The sequence below is a fragment of the Marmota monax genome, unplaced genomic scaffold (genome assembly GCF_021218885.2).
Source record: "Marmota monax isolate L192 unplaced genomic scaffold, Marmota_monax_Labrador192_F-V1.1 WCK01_AAM20220418_F8-fsc00010, whole genome shotgun sequence".
NCBI lineage: Eukaryota > Metazoa > Chordata > Mammalia > Rodentia > Sciuridae > Marmota > Marmota monax.
In genome coordinates this window covers 18,785,635-18,806,249 of record NW_026692321.1, presented here as the reverse complement: position 1 = coordinate 18,806,249, position 20,615 = coordinate 18,785,635, and the positions used below count along the sequence as shown (strand labels likewise).

The 20,615-nt window shown below is 43.0% G+C and overlaps 2 protein-coding genes across 4 annotated transcripts in view; both read left to right on the top strand.

Moving 5' to 3' along the window:
• The window catches only part of Otof (otoferlin), a 197,738-nt gene that overhangs the window by 64,270 nt on the left and 112,853 nt on the right, over window positions 1-20,615 (top strand). The gene's annotated exons all lie outside the window — the stretch shown is intronic.
• Window positions 1-20,615, top strand: part of Cib4 (calcium and integrin binding family member 4) — a 51,993-nt gene that overhangs the window by 24,755 nt on the left and 6,623 nt on the right. For all 3 annotated transcript variants that reach the window (XR_009226556.1, XM_046441427.2, XM_058578428.1), the window contains exon 4: window positions 17,409-17,550. Coding sequence is in view for 2 of the 3 variants with exons in the window: in XM_046441427.2 (XP_046297383.1) it covers window positions 17,409-17,550 (142 nt within the window). In the remaining variant the exon portion in view is untranslated. The remainder of the gene's footprint in view (window positions 1-17,408; window positions 17,551-20,615) is intronic.

Below are 20,615 nucleotides of genomic sequence, written 5' to 3'. Positions count from 1 at the left end.
GACACATCACTAGAGACCTCCCTCCAAGTTGACATCACTGCCAAAGGTCACTTTACATGTCGGTTTTCAATAGGCAACTGTGTATGTGTTGTCATCTAATCCATTTTTCCATCCTCCCATAAGAATATCCAATAAGAATGTCCCCAGAAGCACTGTGCTGACAAGGGCCCAGCACTGCTGGCACTGCAGCTAACTCCGGGGGAGCTCTTTCAGCATCTCTTGCTGAGTATGTAGCCTGCCCCAGTCTTGGTCACCTGCACTGCTGTGCAGCTGGGGCCACACCGGGGAAGAGATGCAGAACTTCATGTCATTCCTGCAACAGATAATCAGCTCAAATGCTCATTGTCCTGAATGCAGCAATTTGCAGGACATTTTCCACTTCTACTCTGGTCCTCCGTGGGCTGGCACCAGCACTGATCATAAGCACATTCCTTGGCGCTCAGCCTGACCCACCAGCTGGTCCAGAAGCCAAACACCTCCATGTGCTCTTTGGCCATTGTGACACAAGTTTCTCCCAGTATATGCTCCTTAGATGTATGGGCCAGACACACCTAGGGTCAAATTCTTGCTTTTCCTCTTATTTCTTCCCTGCTCCTTGGCTTTACAATGGATGGGCAGATATTTACTCCTCGGGTGGGGGAAAGGACTAATGGGAAACGATGGGTAGTGTCACTGAACAGCTCAAATCAGTCTGAAGCCATCAAGACTCTTGTGCACAGTGGGGGACACCAGGAGCGAGTAACCAACTGCTTCTATGAGCAGTAGGGGAGCCCTCTGGGCAGCTCTCTGAATGTCCATTGCCTGGGCTGGCCTTGGTGGACGGCTTCCTCCCGTGATTCCTGTCTTCTGTTTTCACTGCCTATAAAACAGGTATTCCTTGTGTTGAAAGGACTTTTATATTGGCTATCCAGAACTTTGTTTGTATTTTCCAAAGAAAACCATAGAAACTGTTGTTAAGTTTCTCACCTGAGTCCTGAGAACCCACCCTGATCACCATGCAACAACGTTAAAACAGAGAAACCACCTCACACTAAGAGTCAGAGGCCAAATGACCCTGGGAACCTCCTGCCCTCAGAGCAAACCTAAGTCGCAATGGCTGTGAGCCACCTGGCCTCCATTCTGGCCTGTGGGGGTTCATGGCCCTGCCGGGGGCTCCTGCTCTTTTGTTTCAGGGGACTGTCAGGGATCTGCATGGGGAGCTCTTGCTGCTTATATCCCTCTGCCTCCATCTCTGGCAAGTCTGCTTCTCTTCTTCACTTTGTATTTACCCAGTCAAAACTTTTGGTCCCTTTGTTGAAGTCCACAGATATTCCCTCCTGCCAAGGACTCCGTGAACTGCGGCCAGCACCACTGCAGGCTGAGGAGAGGTTGGGTGGGGTCCCAGGAAGCACACCGTCTTAGAGATCCATCCCTCATCTCTCCCTCCATCTGTCTTCTCCCCTCCAGCCTGCTATGTCCCCCTCTTGGCAGCCGGCCCCTCCTTCCAGGCCAGCCTCCTCAGAGCAAAGGGGCCCTTCCACTCACAAGAACCTGCCCCCCCCCCATGCCTGCGGCTTCAGAATGTCAATAGCAATATTTCTCTCATTGTCTTAGTAATTAGATAAAATGGCAAAACTACAGCATTGAACTAGAGAGTTGCTCACATAACACCAGCACTTTAATGGGTTCCCTAGGAGAAGTGGTTTTCACTAGAAGGCAGGAAGCAGAAGTAAATTTATTTATTTTCTAAATAAATCTGTCAGAAATTGGAAGGAAGGAAGAAGGAAGACAGTTAAAGGACATGTTTGTAGGAGAGACCATTTGTCACAGGTGGAATTGACTGTGAGCAGCAGGGAGAGGTGGGAGGGGTGGGCTCACATGGGTCAGAGGCGATGGCCCTGCAGGGCCTGGCCACAGCCCTTTACATGGGGAGAGGGAGGCCAGGTGTCTGGGTGAAACCACTGTTTTCGGGACAGGTAATCGCTCTGTGCTCCATGCCACCTCTCCCCACAGCTCCCATCTCCATTCTCTTCCCTTGCTAGGTAGGAGGCCTTGTTTTGGTGGGGACAGGAGCCACCTGTGAAGTCAACCCTATGGCATCCAGCATCTTGTCTGCCATTTCCCAGCACTGTGAGGTTGATGGGGGACTTTGGTATTGACTAAGGATCAGCCACTCAAAGACCACCTGGAACTTGTGAATGTTCAGACTCCTGGGTCCAACCCAAGGTCCTGACCCAAATTGCCTATGGTTGGTTCATCTGAATTGTGGGAAAAGTCTTCTATGGGCTCAGAGACACGGCCAGCATGTGGGCATCTGCGATCCTCTACCCTCATCTGCAGCATGAGGAAATGCACAGTTTGGTGACAACCCCCTTCTCACCAGAGCCACTCTCCTTGAGGCTCCTGGACACCTCACATGGAGGTGATACCCACATCAGCCTGCCAGGTCAACCATGCCTCTAGCCAGGGTCAGCAGCTGACCTTGAGGAGGCAGAATTTATATTTCTGCCACCCATCAGCAGGCAGGGTGAGCCCCTGGCAGCACCTTGGCCCAGACTTGCTTGGAAGTTCAAAATGCACAGCTCTGTCAGCGCCTGGGGTGCTGGTGATGCTGAAGGGAAGCAGGTGAAGTGGGGATGGGGTTTTTTACTGGGGGTCTGCCCATACTGGTGCTTTGCAGATATGATCTCATTTGATCCCCATAAACCCCATGAGCAAAGTTATGATTCTGCCCATTTTTCAGATGCGAAACGGAGAGGCTCCATAAGCTGCCCCAAAGCACCCATTTGTTTTTAGCTTGTTGTTACCCAGGATCTGGAATACTGTTAAACATGCTGTAATGTATTGTAGAATTGATCCCAAGATGTTAAAATGGTCATGTGCAAATGTGAACAGACCCTTATCCAGAACACAGGTAAGTTTTGTTTTGCCTATAACAATATTGAGAAGCAAGCAAAGCCAAGTGAGGGGATGATCAACTTTCTGGTTTTCTATTTTTTTTTCTTTATTTTTGCACTAATAAAAATTGGAGATTCTATAAAGTAGTCAAAATCTTATAGACGTCAGATAAAGTAGTTACATTAACTTTTAAGAGTCGGCCTGACTCCAGAGCCTCGGCTTGATCGATTTTTTACCCCAAACCTCCCACAGTGCAGTGCCTAGCCCCCTAAAAACTCAGGCCTGCAGTTCCCTGAGCTCCACATAGGAGAGGTGCTAGGGCAGGTGGCTTTTCTGGAAGGTTCTTCAAGGCAGTAGCTCGTACCCATGGGCCTGGGACCTGGGGAGAGACTGGTCTGATGGAGCTGAGCCAGGCTCAGGTCACGTGGGCCCACGGCTGTTTAATAATATTTAACATTTTTTACTGCCTTTCTCCTATTTGTTCCATTAGCAATCTGACTCCAGCTGCCGGTAGGACACATCCTCAGCCTGTCCCTGCCAGGCCATCTGTCACCAGGAGACAGTTCCCACAAGGGCCTCTCTGTGTTTTAGACTTCAGGAAGGTTGAACATCTGAAACCCAGAGAGGGTCCCTTTTCTAGGCTCAGCTGCTAGGGAAGATGCCTCCAGGGCCTGGCTCGCAGAGGAGGGGGGTTCCCACCTTCCACCACCCCGCCCCCCACCCTGGCTCCCTTACAGGGGAACAGGTCCATCAGCCAGTAGAATCCATAACGCTCAGTAGAATCTGAGCATTTCAGAATCATACAGAACAATCTGGGCCTTCGAGGGGCTTCAGAGTCCTGGTCAGCCCCACTCTCCTACTTAACATTCATCCATTCTGTGAAACACGGGCTGCCTGGAAGGGGAGGCGACAGTTGGAAGAACATGAGGCAGAAGGAGAGTCCACTATCTCACCTTGCTTCTGATTCTCTTGCCGAGAGCTTCTCCCCAGAATCCTACCACATCTCCCTTCCTCCTGCACTAGCCTCGGCTCCTGCTCTAGGCTCTGTATTCTGGTTTCTCCTTCCAGATCCTTTTCCCAGATCCTACTGCTCAGCAGACACTGCCTTGTCTTAGCTATTGTCATTACACTTGGCTTATACAGTAGTTCCCCCTTATCTACATGCCCCTTTTCCACAGTTCCAGTTACCCAACTGAAACTGTGGAAAAGGGGTATGTAGATAAGGGGGATCAACTGTGATCTGAAATGATCAACTGTGATCTGAAAATTAAATGACAAATTCTATAAATAAGAAATTCATATGTTTCGAATTGAGTGCCCCTGTGAAAATTGTAGTGAAATCTCAAGCAGTCCCATCTGGGGTGTGAATCACACTTTTGTCCAGCATATCCATGCTGTATATGCTACCTATCAGTAAATCACTTAGTATCCTTCTCAGTCATCAGAGTGAATGTTGAGGTACCCACCGTGTTTGTACATAGAGGTTTAGTGCTATCGAGTTTCAGACATCCACTGGGGGATGAGGAGGGTGACAATGCTTGACTTAGACTCTTCTATGCTGTTTGTTTCTGAAAAGACTTCTGCAAGTGCCCAGGGAAGAGGTGGCATCTTCATTGTTTTGGTGTCCCCAGGACCTAGCTTGGTGTCTGGCACACAGTAACTCATACTTATGCATCTGCTACAAGAAGTTCAGGTTACAAACTTTGTAACTTCATGCCCTGACAAGGAAGTGACATGTTTACCCCCTGGCAACTGGTTCTCTGAGCAACTACTAGCTGTCAAGGACATGGCACTCAGGGTAATGCCACAGACCTCATGTGTTCTGTGTCTAGGAATGTGGGTTTAGGATATTTTCTTGAGAAAAAAATTAAATATGTGAGGGGGGCAAGAGTAGCTCTTTAGAAAAAGCATTGACATAGGAATTTGAGTCCTGACAAGGCTCCTCAGGGCAGGGAGGGAGCACAGTGACAGGGAGCCAGTAGCTGGTAGCCAGGGGCCTAGAACCTGAAGAGTCACTTTCCTGCTCTGGACTTGTGGTTGCTCTTTGCCATGTGGAGTGGTAATGTCTGTTCAGTCATCTGTCCTGCTGCTTGTTTGCAAGATAGTCACAACCTAATCCAATGCCTTGCATACAGTAGGTGCTCACTTGTGTTGAGTTTGTGAACTGACTGACTGTGACCCAACACTGCCACCTTCTGGTAGAGTTACTCTAGTGCTGAAAGGCTGCTCCTAGTTCAGACTGAATCTAGGAATTCCTCCTGGGCACAGAGATGGGAGCTAGAAGAGCTATCCGTGAGGGCCACCTCAGCCTCTGTCCTCAGGTGAGCTCAGCAGCTCCATTCACCTGTGGTTTCCAAGCCACTGCTCCTGGTGACAAGCTCTTCCATTTCCTTGGGGACAGCTACTTCCCATGGTGCTCTTAGCCCAGGAGCACAGGGTGGGCTAGGGACTGGGACTATAGCTCAGTGGTAGAACACTTGCCTAGCATGTGCAAGGCCTGGGGTTCGATCCCCTATTTAAAAACAAAACAGGGTTGTTATGGATTCTACTGGCTGCTCCCTCCAATGGAGAAAGGACCTTTCATTTAAAGAAAAACGATATTTTTCTTTTTCAATATAAACAATTAATACTGCTAATCCCCTTGTATATGCTGCTTTCACTGAAAAGCACACATTTTGATATGTTGTGCTTTCATTTTCATTTAATTCAAAATATTTTCCAATCTCATGTTTTCTTTGACTTTGAAGGTTTTCAAGCTATCTTTTCATTATTGACTTCTAATTTAATTTTTTATTGTCAAAGAACATATTTTATGTGATTTAGGTCCTCTTAAATTCATTGAAACTTGCTTTATAATCCTACATCTGGTCAACGTTCCAAGTGCATTGGGAAAAATAAAATGTGTATTCTGCTATGTAAAATGGAGATTTCTATAAAATGTTAATTAGATCCAGTTGGTTGATAATCTTTTAAAGTCTTTTTACATGTTTAATGAATTTGAGGGGAGAGTCTACTTGTTCTATCAATCATTTAAAGAGAAGTTTTGAAATTTCTGACTACAATTTATGGATTATTGTTGGGCATACTCCTATAATTCCAGCTACTTGGGAGGCTGAGGCAGGAGGATTGCAAGTTCGAGGCCAGCCAAGAACTTGTTCAAGGCCAAAAACTTGTGGATTTTTTCTTTGAAAAGGATTTAAAATAAGGGAAAATACCTTTTCTATCTACCCACATACTTATGATTTCTGGTGTTCTTTGTTCCTTTAGGTAGATCCATCTTTCCTTCTGCTATTTTCCTTCTGCCTGAAGGACTTGATTATTTTTGTAGCTCTAGTCTGCTGCTGCTGGCTTCTCTCAGCTTTGGTCTGGGAGAAAAGGTCTTTTTGCCTTCAGGTCTGAAAGATATTTGTGTAGGGTATAGAATAACAGGACGAGAACTTTCTGTTTGTTTCAGAGAGTTCAAGATACAGTTTCACTGGCATCTAGCTTGCTTGGTTTCTATAAGGAATCTAGTGTAATTTTTTTTTTTTGGTTCCTATCTTTGTGCCCATCTCCTGCCTCTTTGTTTGTCTTTATTGAGGATTTTTAACTGGTGATTATTCTGTGCCCAGGTTTCATTTTCTTGAAGTTTCTTCCGCTTGGTATCTGTTCAGCTTCTCCAAATATGGACGTTATGGGTTTCATCACTATGTGTTACGTCTTCCTTTACCTGTTTTCTTTCTTCTTTTTCTCTTTCTTCCCTTCTTCCTTCCTTTCCTTCCTTCCTTTCTTCTTCCCCTTCCTCCCCCTCCTCCTCCTTCTTCTGACAGGGTCTCACCCTGTTGCCCAGGCTGGTCTCAGTCTTCAACATGGGCTCAAGCAATCATCCTGCCTCCGCCTGCCGTGTAGCTGGAACTATAGGCGTGAGTCTGCGCACGGTTTCCTCCACCTTCTTGAACCTGGGTAGGGTAGTTGTAATAGTTAGTTTAAGACTTGAGCCTGCTCTCTCATTTGTGTCACTTTGGGATCTGTTTCCATTAGTTGATTTTGCTACTGATTATGGGTCTTACCTTTCTGCTTTTTCTGCACGATTGGAAATTTTTTATTGGATGCTAACAAAACATTATAAATTTTCTCACATTAGGTGCTAAATGTTGTATTTATTTAAATGTTATGAATTTGTTCTTGAAAGCAGTTTTGTTATTGAAATCACTTGATCCTTTCAATGCTTGCTTTTTAAGGTTTCATAAACTGGGTGCTTTATACCTTGCATTCAGCTCTCCCCGGTGTCAATGTCTTGCATAACCATGATAACATTTAGTAAAAATAAGATTTTTCTTTTTTGGGGGGGCGGTACCAGGGATTGAACTCAGGGGACTATACCACTGAGCCACATCCCCAGCCCTATTTTTTATTTTAGAGACAGGGTCTCACTGAGTTGCTTAGGGCTTTGCTGAGTTGCTGAGGCTGGCTTTGAACTGGTGCTCCTCCTGCCTCAGCCTCCCAAACCTGCAGGATTACAGGCCTGCAGCACCGCACCTGGCAAAAACTTAAACATCAAAATTGGTGCAACACTCTGAACCCAATCACAGACTTTGTTTGGATTTTACCAGTTTTTCCACAAATGTCTTCATCTGTTCCAGGATCCCATGTTGCATTTAGTTACCATGTGTCCTTAGTCCCCTGTAATCTGTAACAGATGCTCATTCTTTCAAGATTTTTTGGAGACCATTGGCTAAATGTTATTGTATTTAATTTGTGTGTGTCCTGTGATTAGACTGGGGTTATAGATTTGTGCAAAGAATACCACAGAGGCAAGTGCCCCCTTCATCATATCATTTCAGGGGATTTATGACATCAACATGACGTATCATTGGTGGCATTAATAAAGGTCATTTGGTCATTCAGTTAGGGTGGAGTTTCCAGGTTTTCCACTGTAGTTATTTAATGAACAGAGCTGGAAAACATAGGAAGGCATACTAACCCCCACACACCACACCTCGGTATTTAGTTTTTGTATCTATCCATCTATATTTTACTATATAAGTAAAATCCCTACAAGTTCATATTGATGTCCCTGACTAACCCAATACCGTATCTAGCTTTGCTTATTTGTAATTTATCTGTTGTTTGTTTATCTATCTGTTCAACCCTAGCCTTCACATGGTCTCAGAATTGCTAACTCACACCCTGTGAGAAGCAAATTTCCCACCTGGAAGCACAGTGTATATTTATTCTTCTTGTCTGTCTTTACAGAACCCAGCTAAACCCTGTTTGCCAAAGGTACTTGGACTGTTCCTCTTTTTCCCGCCCTCTCAACGACTTGTCACCACACATTTATGACACAGTTACTTTCATTTGCCACTGGTTTGTCTTTCATCCTGGGCCCATTGGCTTCCTCTTCTCGTTTTCTTGTTTATTTGCATCCAATCAAAGTTTATTTGGTGCCCAGTTCTCCTGTTTTACCAAACGCACAGGCATGGATCTACCACCAGGTGGCACCCTGCAGAGCAGTTCCTTTGCCCTAAAACTTTCCTCTTGAGGTGCCCTTGTATTCATCTCCTCCCACAACCGCTGGCAACCACTCATCTATTTTATATCCTTATATTTTGCCTTGATGAGAACAGACTCATATAATACATAGCCTTCTTCGTCTGACTTTCTTTACTCAACAAAATACATTGCAGAACCTTCTGCATTGTTCCATACATTGATGCCCCGAGGTCATGAAGATATGCTCCTCTTTTCTTCTGAAGTTTTATTATTAATCATAAACACAGTAGGTCTCTGATCAATCTGGAATTGATTCTGTATATGGTGTGAGGTAGGGATCATGATTTGGTTTCCTCCATGTGGATATCAGCTAACCCCTACACCCCTTACTGAGAAAAGAACTCCTCCTCCTCAGTGCAAGGCAGTGCCATCTTGATCTTAAATCAGAGGGCCATCTGTGTGTGGATCTGTTTCTGGGATCTCTGTTATGGCTATATGTTGGTTTGTCTGTCCTTGAACAATATTACACTGTCTAAATCAAAATAAAGGCCCAGCATAGATCTTGATATCTGGTAATATGGGTGCTTCAGCCTGTTTCCTCCTCTTCAGGGTCGCCTTGGCTATTAGAAACCCTTTGCATTTTCATTTGCATATAAGGTTTAAAATCAGCTTGTCAATTTCCACCAAGAACCACTGCCTGGAAGACTTTACCTAGACTTTCAATAGCTCTATGGATCTATTTGGGAAGAATCAACATCTTAATAATATTGAGCCTTCCAATCCATACAAACAGTATATCCAAGGGAAAATTTTAAAGACACTAAAGTACAAAAGATTTTGGTGCAACCTCTTTTAGGACACAGGATCTGCCCCTCAAACTTAGCAGTGCTTCCCTCAGTGAGTCTGTTCCAGGTAAACTGAGGCCTCTATTCAAACTGAGGGGTGCTGCCAGGTGTGGTGGCACAAGCCTATAATGCTAGCAGCTTGGGAGCCAGAGACAGGAGGTTGCCGCAGTCTGGCTGCAGCAAACTAACCAGGGGGTGACGAGGAACTTGTGAAGATTGATACAGCAGGAGTGGGAGCCGTTTATTGTAGGACAGTAGGGGTGTATATATATATCTAATTACACACAGCTTATCTTAATTAACATAAACTAGATACAGCAGTCAACCAATAAGGAATCATCATCTTAATGATTACACACAGCTTAACTTAATTGACATAATCTAGACACAGCAGTCAGTCATTAAGGAATCTCTATCATCTTAATGGCTAGCTGGCATTACTTCACAAACCACTCCCTCTGGCAAAATGCCAGGTGCCATCTTGACTTGTTTATGGACTCTAACAGGAGGTCACAAGTTCAAAGCCAGCCTCAGCAACTTAATGAGGCCCTAAGCAACTTAACAAGATTCTGTCTTAAAATAAAAAAATAAAAAGGGCTGGGGATGTGGCTCAGTGGTTTAATACCTCTGGGTTCAATCCCTAGTACCAAATTAAAAAAAAAAAGAAAACAAAACAAAAAAGGGAGGCATGCTGACCACACTCCTCTCCATGATTACCCCATCCACCTCTTTCTTTGGCAGGTGCTTTACATCTGTTTAAAATGTTTAAAAATACAAATATTAATCATATTACTCTAATAAGGATTGGCAGTGGATAAATGAACAAAACTAAAATATTATTCAAGAATAACATACACTAGAAATTTAGAAAGTTTTAATGGCAATGAGATTTTCAATGTAATAATATTTTTTTGATCTCTTTTAAAAAACATCAAAATGCATCAATGATATCATTATTGAGTCACTGGTATACTTTTGTGTGAAATTTTTCCAGCAATTGTAAAAAGCTCTTTTGACTAAGAGCTGGTTGGAGAAATGGTGAGGAGATATTTTTAAGCTAAGTCCAAATATTTTCCTTCTGACTTTCATCTTCAAATCAAATCTCTTGTTCAATAACTTTGAGAAGATCTTTTTTTAAAAAAAAAAGTTTAATATTTTGGCAGGAACCACAATCTTTTTTTTAATTAACAAACTGTAGTTTTTGTTTCCAAAAAAAAACCTCCCAGCATTTTATCATGTGCGATGGAGGTTGTACTGCTGAGTTACCTGTATAAATTTCCACACTGACATGTTTATATTCTCCTTGTTCAAAATGCCTTGAATCTAGGGTACATGTTATTCTTGAAATGGAAGCATTACTTTGTCAATTGTCACTTCCTTCCTCCTCTGGAGGATTGAAGACTTTTAAATGAGTGTGAAATTTTATGCAGACTCTAACTCTCTAGATAGATTCCAAAATTTATTGGTTCAGCTTTTGGATTGTTAACATTATAGCATCAAGATTCTAGAATCCAGCAAACTGGACCTGTGATGGCTAATGACTCTTGATCCTTCTGCTGCCCCTTCCTGGCTGCTTTGTCTGCCCTGTGGGGCTGGGCTGTTGGGAACCCTGGGACACAGGCTGAGCTGTCATTTAGCTCAAGGTAGAGAGGTACTGAGGTTGCATTAACTGGGTTCTTAGAAACTCTCCTTTTGCCTGGAGCTATATGTGTTCTAAGTGATACCTGGTCACAAGGGGCTCTGTGTCTGGGGATATCCCTCTGGATATGACAAGGCAGGGAAATTGAGAGAGAAGGAAGCGGTCCCCTGTTGGAACAGAGACAGGCCTGGGACAACCTCCTGGTGTTTGCCTGTGGGGCCTACAGAGAGCTATACCAGCCGCCCCTTGGCGCCCAGCTCCATTAGTGTTCTGGTGACCCAGCCCAAATTAACAGCCTGACATCTGTCCTGATGTCCTGCACTGTGCTCTCCTTCCCCCTTCCCCAGTCTGATGGCTTGTGTCACTTCCCCCTCTCCTCCTGGCTTCCCCCTCCCGCACCAAGAGCTCCTGTGGCTCCTCCAGTACTGTCACTTAGAGTGACAGTCACTGTGGCTAGCCACCCAGTTCTCATGGGCCACTTCTCTGGCTTCAATCTACGCTCCAGTTTTGCACTTTGGGACACAATGAAATATTTATATTCAAGTATGAATTTTCAGAATTATTTACAAGGTTCCCCACATTCTAATGGTCACACTGCCAGCCTCCCTTGCACCTTTCTCTTTCGAGGTTTAATGGATATAAGACCCCAAAGAGGAAATAGGGTGGGGTGGGCACAGGAGGCCTGGGTCCTGGGTGGCTCATCTACTCACTGACTAAGTAAACTTTGGTATGTCCCTTCCTTCCCCAGAGCTACAGTTCCACATCTGTGAGAGGAGGAGGTTAGTCTGTATCAGAGATCAGACATTTGTGATGGTGCACCCCCCACCAAATTAAAAAGAAATGTGAAACGTCTTCACAACACATGCATAGTCCTTTAGGACTATATATATTTACTACTATACTATTAGTATAAATATGCAAAACAAAAATTAAAAGGAAAGCTAAAAATCACATAAAATATTTTAAAGTAAACTCCTTGTATTATATGTAACAAAATTTCTTCCTTGCACCATTTTATTTTTTTGCATGGGATTAACAAGTGTAGGGAGAACGATGTGGTTGGATTGCTTCACTATCCTTCAAAACCTTGCTTTAATGCTTTGAAATAGAGCTGTTTAGAGATCTGGTTCTAATTTAGTTGTTTTTTTTAAATTGACACATAATGTACATATTCATGGGGTGCAGCTAGGTTAGTTTATTTTTAACAGCTGTCTAACTGGTCCATAGGGAAGAAATGTGCCACGGGCTGCGTGAATAAATCATGGCATTCATTTTTATCCCCATCCACCAACTAAATGCTTTTTATTGAAATTAAGCTTCAAATTGTCTATCATCCTTTATATCAGTCAGTGACTCCAATAGCTAATTGGAAAGCATTGCGTTTTTATATTTTTAATGTACTCAAAAATCCACTGACACGCTTTATTTAGAAAATTTTCAGACAGGCTACAAAAATCTGTTTCTAATATTTCAGGTATGCAGATATAAGCATTTTTTATAGGTGATGCCATGTGTTTTTAACAACAAAAATACCATTTTCAAAATATTCTCTTCAAAACATGAGTTTCTTTGGAAAAGAATTAATGTTCAAATGAGTCACCTAATTTACCTTGAGGAGTCCAATAAATTTGAGTTCATTTTGGTGAACAACACAGCAAATACACAACACACACATATGTACATGTGTATGTATGTGTGTATATACATATATACACACATATATATAATTAGTAAAAATTATTTAGCAAAATAATAGGTATCAAAGAGTCACTTGTCATTGTAAAAAGCTCAGCAAATTTGGGACACTTGTCTTTTTTTTTTTTTTTTGGTACTGAGGATTGAACCCAGGAGCACTTGTACCACTGAGCTACATCCTCAGTCCTTTTCATATGTTTTATATTGAGACAGCGTATTGCTAATTTGCTGAGGCTGGCCTTGAATCTGCAATCCTCCTGCCTCTTTTTATGCAACGAAAACATATCCCTCATCTTTAAGTTTGATGGGTCCTTTAGGAACTCTGCCAAGAGATGACCAGCAAACCTCTGTGTGGTCCAGGAGATTTTCCCTTCTGATTACAAATCATTGCATATATTTTTAATATATTTTAAACGCTCTTTTGTTTTAGAAAAACTAACCATATCAATGCATTCTGTTGTATTTTCTGTACTTGCATGTGTGCGCATGCATGCAACCGTGCTAGCGATTGAGCCCAGGTCTTAAGCATGTTAAGCAAGCACTCTACCTCTGAGCTGTATCCCAAGTCCCCTGGATTTATCTTCTTAGCCGCAGTAACCTGCGGGAAATCCTATAGGGAATTAGTTTCACACGTGTCACCCTCTCTTTTCATCATGGAGCAATCTTTCCATCAATGACTACACTCAATTTTACCCATAAATGGCATTTTTATTAAAGAAGCAATTTACTCTTCAATGCATAACACCTTTTTCTTTAGTGGCTTGCAGTCATGTGGTTCTTCATGTATTTCATTATTGAAACAGAATCCAGTAAACCATACTGGAATCATCTGTATTTTACCTAACATTTAGAAAAGCTTCTGCAGTGTGAAATCTGTTCTAATGCTTATTTCCCACATCTTCAACAATATTTTCTCTGCATCTTCCAACGGGCTCACCATGCACAAATGCCGCAGTCTGGCTGGGCACACAATCACGAGCCACCACACAGCTTGTAGATTCAAACAGCAACTCTTTATTCCCGAACTCACACCAGCCGTCTACAATCACGTTCTGGGGAAATCCACGTTCTCTGCCCAAATCCACGTTCTCTGCCCAAATTCACCTCCACTGGGCTTCTATCTCCAAAATATACTGTCTGAATCCCGTGAGAACTCAAGGGGAACTCAGGCAGCAGGATACGCCCTATTCCCAGCAGGAATAATCTTAAACCTTAAACCTGGAACCTAAACTGGGAACGCCCTAAACACGATTATCTTAAAACCGGGAACACCCTAATCTGCCTTGGTCCTTGAGCAAGGTCACCTACATATAATGTCACTGCAACATGTCAGCAACATGGGGTACGCTGGCAAGGAAATTGTCATACCTACTTGGCTAATGGCTCCCAGCAATGTTGGTTTATTTTCTTACTGCCATCAGATAATCACCCCAACTGCCCAGCTTCCACTCACTACAAAATGAAGGGGGTGCGTGTGTGTGTGCGTGCGTGCATAGATAAGTCACGTGATATGAGTCAAAGGAGAAATGAATTGGCCTCCTGGCAACCATCTCCCTCCCATCACTTCTAGCAAACTCAAGCAATGGAGGAGGCCCCAGGGAAAGGAAGATTGTATCTCATTTCCTGGATGAAAATGTGCTTTGGCAGTGAGCTTGTTGACCTGCTTTGCACCTGTCTGAGCACAGAGAATTGATGCAGAGACTTCTTGTTGTATCTGACTGGATTCCCAGTTTCCATCTCTTAGAGAAAAACTGGTATTTTGAGTAGGAGAGGGAATGGCGCTGACACTTTCTTGTTCACTTGAATTTGCATTATAAGCATTATCTCCAATGCGTTGTCCTTGGTAGGAATCTCGTTAAGCCACGTATCCATTTGTGAGAAAAGTTAATGTAGTTAAAAATTGCTAATGTAATCTGCAAAGCTACTTAGCTTGGTCCATGTGACCTGGAACACGTCACAGTAGATAAGGCTTATCAGCTTTAATTGAAGGCATCAAACAAAGCATTTCTGGGGATGTTGAGGTAAAAGAATGGAGGATCTAGGTAGAGGGGAGCTTGTCTGGAGGTTCTAGAGGTCAGCCTGGATTCCCCTGGACCCTGGCCACACCTGCAACATATATTTGTGAGATTTGTATATATATTATAAATTTTTATAAAATTAGGTATATATAATACATGTAATGGACTCCCACTGACTGGGGATCTTCTTTACATGGCAAATTTCTGTGTGTTTTGCTTACTAAGGTGGCCATAACAAAGTGCTATACACTATGTGGCTTAAACAACAGAAATTTATTGTCTCATAATTTGGAGGCTAAAAGTCTAAAGATCAAGGTGTGGACAGCATTGGCTTCTGCTGAGCACCAGAAGGGAGGTGCTCCCCCAGCCTGCTAGTTTGCTGGCAATGTTTGCCATTCCTTGGCTTGCAGAAGCACTGCCCTGAGATCTACCTTTATCTTCACATGAGTTCTCCCTGAATGTGTGTCTTGGTGTTCCTAATTTCTCCTTTTTATAAGGACATCAGTCAGATTAGGGGCCCACCTTCCCTCATGTGACCCCACCTTAATCCAACTCTATTTCCAAATAAGGTCAAATTCTCAGGTGTTCTGTATTAGAAACTTCAACATATGAAATGTGGAGAGGACACAATTCAATCTATAATACTGAGCTACATCTCAGATGTTCCAACATAGGATCTTAGAGGGTAAGAGCTTACAAGTGTGTGTGTGTGTGTGTGTGTGTATTCCATGAACTCTCTTGAACAAATTTTCAAGCACACAACCCACAATTGGAAACTAGACTGTACAGCAGTCTAAATCTAAATCTCTAGAACATACCCCTCTCACCCAGCTGAATCTTTGCACCTGGCTTACATGAATTCATGTTTTTCATAAGAACCCCAGGTGACTAGATGCTCACTAGTTTGAGAACTATATAGCCACCTGAGATGACACAGAATGACTCCCAAACACCTCAAATAAGTAGAAATATGAATAAAATAAGATCACACTTTTGAATATGTAGCCGAGTTCTAAAGGAATGAAAGAAAAAAAAAAATCACACACTACAAATGAAGCAATCTAAACCAGAAAGCTGAGCATTTACTGAAGCTAGTACAGCCCAAAGGAGCTTCAGACAGGGGTACTGAGCCCTGGGGTTTGGGTGAGCCCGGATGCCCACAAAGAAGGTGACAGCCAACACATGTTTGGATCAGAGGAACTGGGTGAACGCTTTTGCATGAAGCCTGGAGCTTAAAGAGATACCTTGTCAGTGAAAGGGGGACTCAGAAAAATCAACCAGAGTTGTTTCAACCACCTAGAAATTTGGAAGATTAAGGAACTAGTGGCCATTCACATCCACTGAGGCACATATAAGAAAAAAGGGATTTTGGTTGGGGTAGAGGCAGCATGTATTGGGGTCATTTTGGAAGAAGGGAGCAGATGATATAATTTTAGAACAGGTAAGGGCTGAGCCCCTGAGCAACTGGAGGAAGGAGTTCCTGGAAATGAGAATGAATTAGGGGCACTAAGAATCAGTGGAGGAGGGTGCCAAAGATGGACTTGCCACTTGTAAAGATTTCCAAGATTGTTCTCTGCAGTTCCCCCTTAAATCCAGTATTAGTCAGTTTTCCATTACTGTAACAAAATGCCTGGTATAATCAACTTAAAAAGAGTAAAGAATTGTTTGGCCTCATAGTTTTGGAGGTTTTACTCGAGTGTTGGTTGGCCCAGTTGCTTTGGACCTGCAGGGAGGCAGCACATCATGGCAGGAACATGTGGAGAAGGAAGCTGTTTGCCTCATGACAGTTGGGAAGCCAAGTCAAGAACAATAGAAAGGGGCTGATTCCCACTGTCCTCTTCAAGGGCACACACCCAATGACCTAAGACCTCCAAGTGGACCCACTTCTGAAAGATTTCACCACCTCCTGATGGTGCTAAACTGAGGACCAAAATTTCAACAAGTGGGACTTTGAGGGACATTTAAGATCCAAACTATAGGAAACCCTCATGAGGTCTGCCCCACCCCCTTTATCCCAAAGCCCACTCCTGGGCCTTGAGAGAGAGTAGCAAGCAGTCTCAGCAAGCTGCATCGGAGCTGGCAGGAAAGCAACTGGAATGCTATTTGCTTAGCAGGCCCAGTTTAGGGGAGCCAGGATTTCTAAAGTCACCCTTCCTCATTTGGGGACTTAGTTTGAGAAATAGTTGTTTTTTTTTTAAATGAAAATTGCTATGCAAATTATGGTATCTATTTCAATTAGGTAACAACTATCAGCTCTCATTTGCTGGTTGGTATTTATCAGACACTGTGCAACTTGAAACCTACCCTGCTTAATCCTCATGACAATCCTATTAGGCAGATACAGTTATAATCCCACCCTATCTTGTAGATGAGAAACCTCAGGTTCTGGGAGCTTATGTAATTTGTCTAAACTAAAGTCATTCAGTAGTAAACAGTGACACCAGGACTGAAACCCATGTCTGTCTTGCTTCTAAATAATATGTCAACAGCGGCTTATTCTGAGGGAGTCGATTACAGATGAGGCTTGTCCTATTCTTTTCATTTTCCAAGCTTTCTACATAAAATGGAGACAAATTAATAGCCATAAGAAAAAAAACAACACAACACAAAAATAATAATAAAGCCTTTGGAATGTGTAGGCAAGTGGAGACAGTAGTGAGGAGAGTGATGTCAGGTAAGGGCTCTCATCCCTCATCCCAGGTACCCCCATCATACCCGGGGTCCTGGTTCACTGAGTCTTTAGGTTGTTGCTGTTTTCTTTTCAAACCCAGGACAGAGTGCTTGTGACAGATGGGAGAGGCTCAGGGAAGCATGACCCTGACCCTGATAGGCCTCCCTCCCTCTCCTTCTCCCCACCCACAGGTCAACCCTTTCAGAGACCGCATCTGCAAAGTGTTCTCACATGACGATGTGCTCTCCTTTGAGGATGTGCTGGGCATGGCCTCTGTGTTCAGTGAGCAGGCCTGCCCCAGCCTGAAGATTGAGTATGCTTTTCGTATCTACGGTGGGTGCTATGGGCGGCTTGTGGTAAGAGGGGGTAGGCATACTTACCACATCTGGAATCCAGCAACATCAGTTCATTGATGGGATGGTGTTGACTGGGGTTTACTTGGGTCTTTGTGGGTATGTATCATGTTTCTCAAGTACTGTGGAATAACAAAATAATTGAGAACTACAACCTCAATGGAGGGTGCCCTCCCATCCATGCTATTCAGGTCAATGGAGTCATTGGGGTTGATATGTGGTGGTAGCGCAAGGGTGGGCCAGAGGGAGAGAGAGGAAGAGAATGACAGATGAGTAGGAAGGGGTTATGTTTACTCAGCAGAAGGAGTGTTGGTGAGAAGTTAAGAAACATGAACACTAGAATTAGGTCAACCACAAATGGCCAAGCGATCTTGAACACATCATTCCACTTCCCTGGAGCTTGGTTTTTCTCATATTTAAAATGAAGGACTTGAAGTAGATCAGCTCTGAGGTCCTTTGACTTTATTTGCGGGGGGGTCTCTGATTCTGTCTGGGATAGTCTCAGGGCTCTGCTAACATTCTGCTCTTCACCAGGTAAATGTTCCCTTACCATAGGTGGCACACGGGGTATTCTCAAAAGAAATCTTGAGAAGAGTTCAAACAGGCTGTGTGCAAGGCTTTGAGTGCACTGTGGCTTACATATACAGACTTGTACACTTCAGCATCACTCTTTCCATTTGAGCTGAGACACCCATCTTCTCCTGTCCTCATGCATCCATGAGCCAAATTACACAGGCTGATAAAAACCCTGAATTCATTCTGGTTGAAGAACCAGAGTGTTTGGGACAACTAACCCCTGAAAAGTAAGAGGAGAGTTCAGAGAGAAGGAAGCCAAAGAAAAGGAGCCCATGTTTTTTTTTTTTCACAAGCTCGGCAGAGATCTCTTCTGACTTCTAAATTATATATATAGGCACAAACGCAAAGCAACTTTACTAAGGATAAGAAACTGAACTAAGATTTGAGGAACTACTACATTTTAACAAGGCCCCCTGATTTGCAGTCTGAGTCCAACAAATTGCCTACTAAAGGCAAAAATTAAGCACTCTTTGGAGGAATATAACAGAATACAGAGTCTCCACAGCAAACATCTATAATATCCAAAATGCAATCCAAGATTACACAATATACAAAAATTTTCTTTTAAAATTAATGCATTCTCAAGAAGGAAGACTGACTCTGACTTGATCCGGGTGTTGAAATTAATTGACAAGCATTTTTACATGGCTATTGTAACTGTATTTTAGCCAGATTCTTTAAAGAAACCTGACTGACTAAAATGTCCTGAAATCAAAATCAATCCCCCCATCTATTTCTGTCTCTATCTCTATCTCTATCTCTATCTCTCTTTCTCCCTCACTATTAGATAGGTTTCTTTAAAGAATCTGGCTATGGTTAACCTCTAGTTAATCCATATTATTGGATTTATGCACCGATTAATTTAAGGCTCTCGTAGCCCAATCATTTCTTCATCATCTCATACATGAGCTTTTGGGAGACACCTCATATCTAAACCACAGCAGGAATTGACTTACATGATGAAGGTGGCCAATAAGTCCGATGATCTGCTGTCTACACACTGGATAACCAGGAAAGCTGTTGGTTTAATTCAGTCCAATGCCTCAAGAATCAGTGCTGATGTCCAAGGATAGGAGAAGATAAATGACCTGTTCATATAGGAAGAGTGAATTCTCCCTTCTTCTGTCTTTTTGTTCTACTGGGCTCCCCTTTAATGGATTGAATGATGCTTACCCACATTGATGAGTATGATCTTCTTCACTCAATCTACCAATTCGAATGCTAATCTGTTTTGGAAACATCCTCACAGACACCCAGAAATAAAGTTTTCCCAACTATCTGGGCATTCCTTAACTCAGTCAGGTTAACACATACAACTAACCATCACAATAACCATGCCCAGTGATGCAAAAGCAAATATACTCAATATACTCATAATTAATTAAAAAATAAGAAATCACAACAGAGAAATAGAAACTACGAAAAAGAATGAAATGGAAATTATAGGACTGAAAAACAAAACAACTGAAAATTTCATTGAATGGGCTTAGCAAAAGAATTAAGATGACAGGAAAGAATCTGTAAACATGAGTAATCTAATCTTAATAACAGAACAAATATTGAGAGAATTAAAGAATAGAGCCTTAGACATGTAGGACAATGGAAAGATCTAACATATATTCAATTGGAATCTCAGAAGGAGAGGAGAGAATGAATGGGACAGAAAAGATACTTGAAGAAATAATGAACCACATTCCTAAATTTGATACAAGACACAAATTCATAGTAAATTCCAGGAAGGATAAGTAAAAATGAAATCACATACCCAAAGTAGCCCCCACCTGTCCATGACACTCTTCCTCTTTCCTTTCTTGCAAGTATTTCTAGAAGTCTTCAGATAGTTCCCACTGTTTTCTGCTATTCTCTGTCATTTCTTCCACCACCGGTGGCAGCTGTGTGAGCTCAAGCCCCTGCTACACAGTTCTGGACAGGGCAGCTCCTCTGGGGGAACACGGGTCCAGGCTCCCTGTTCATTCTTGTCTCAGCCAAGAGTGTTCAAGTTACAAGTCACAGAAATTTACCCACATGAAAGGAACTGATAGGGAATCACATTATAATCGTTTTCCATTGTTGAATAAGAAATTTTCACAAACTTAGAGGCTTTAGATGACACATATGAGTGATTCCACAATGTCTAGGGGTCATAAGCCCAGGCATGACTGAGTGGGTCTTTCTGTTAGGGTTTACCACACTGTCATCAAGGTTCTCTCTGGGCTGCATTCGCTTCTGAAGAGGAACAATTACCTGCAAGCTGGCTCAGGTTGTTAGCAGATCCATTTCCTTGTGTCCATAAGACTTTGGGCCTTGACCCCTGGTTGGCTATCAGCTGGAGGCTGCCCTCAGCTCCTTGCCACATGGGCCTCCCAACATGGCCACTTACTCTTCAAAGACAGTGAAAGAGAATGAGCTTTGAGTCACTTTGCTGTCAGATGTCTTACATAGCATAATGTGACCATGAAAGTGACTTTT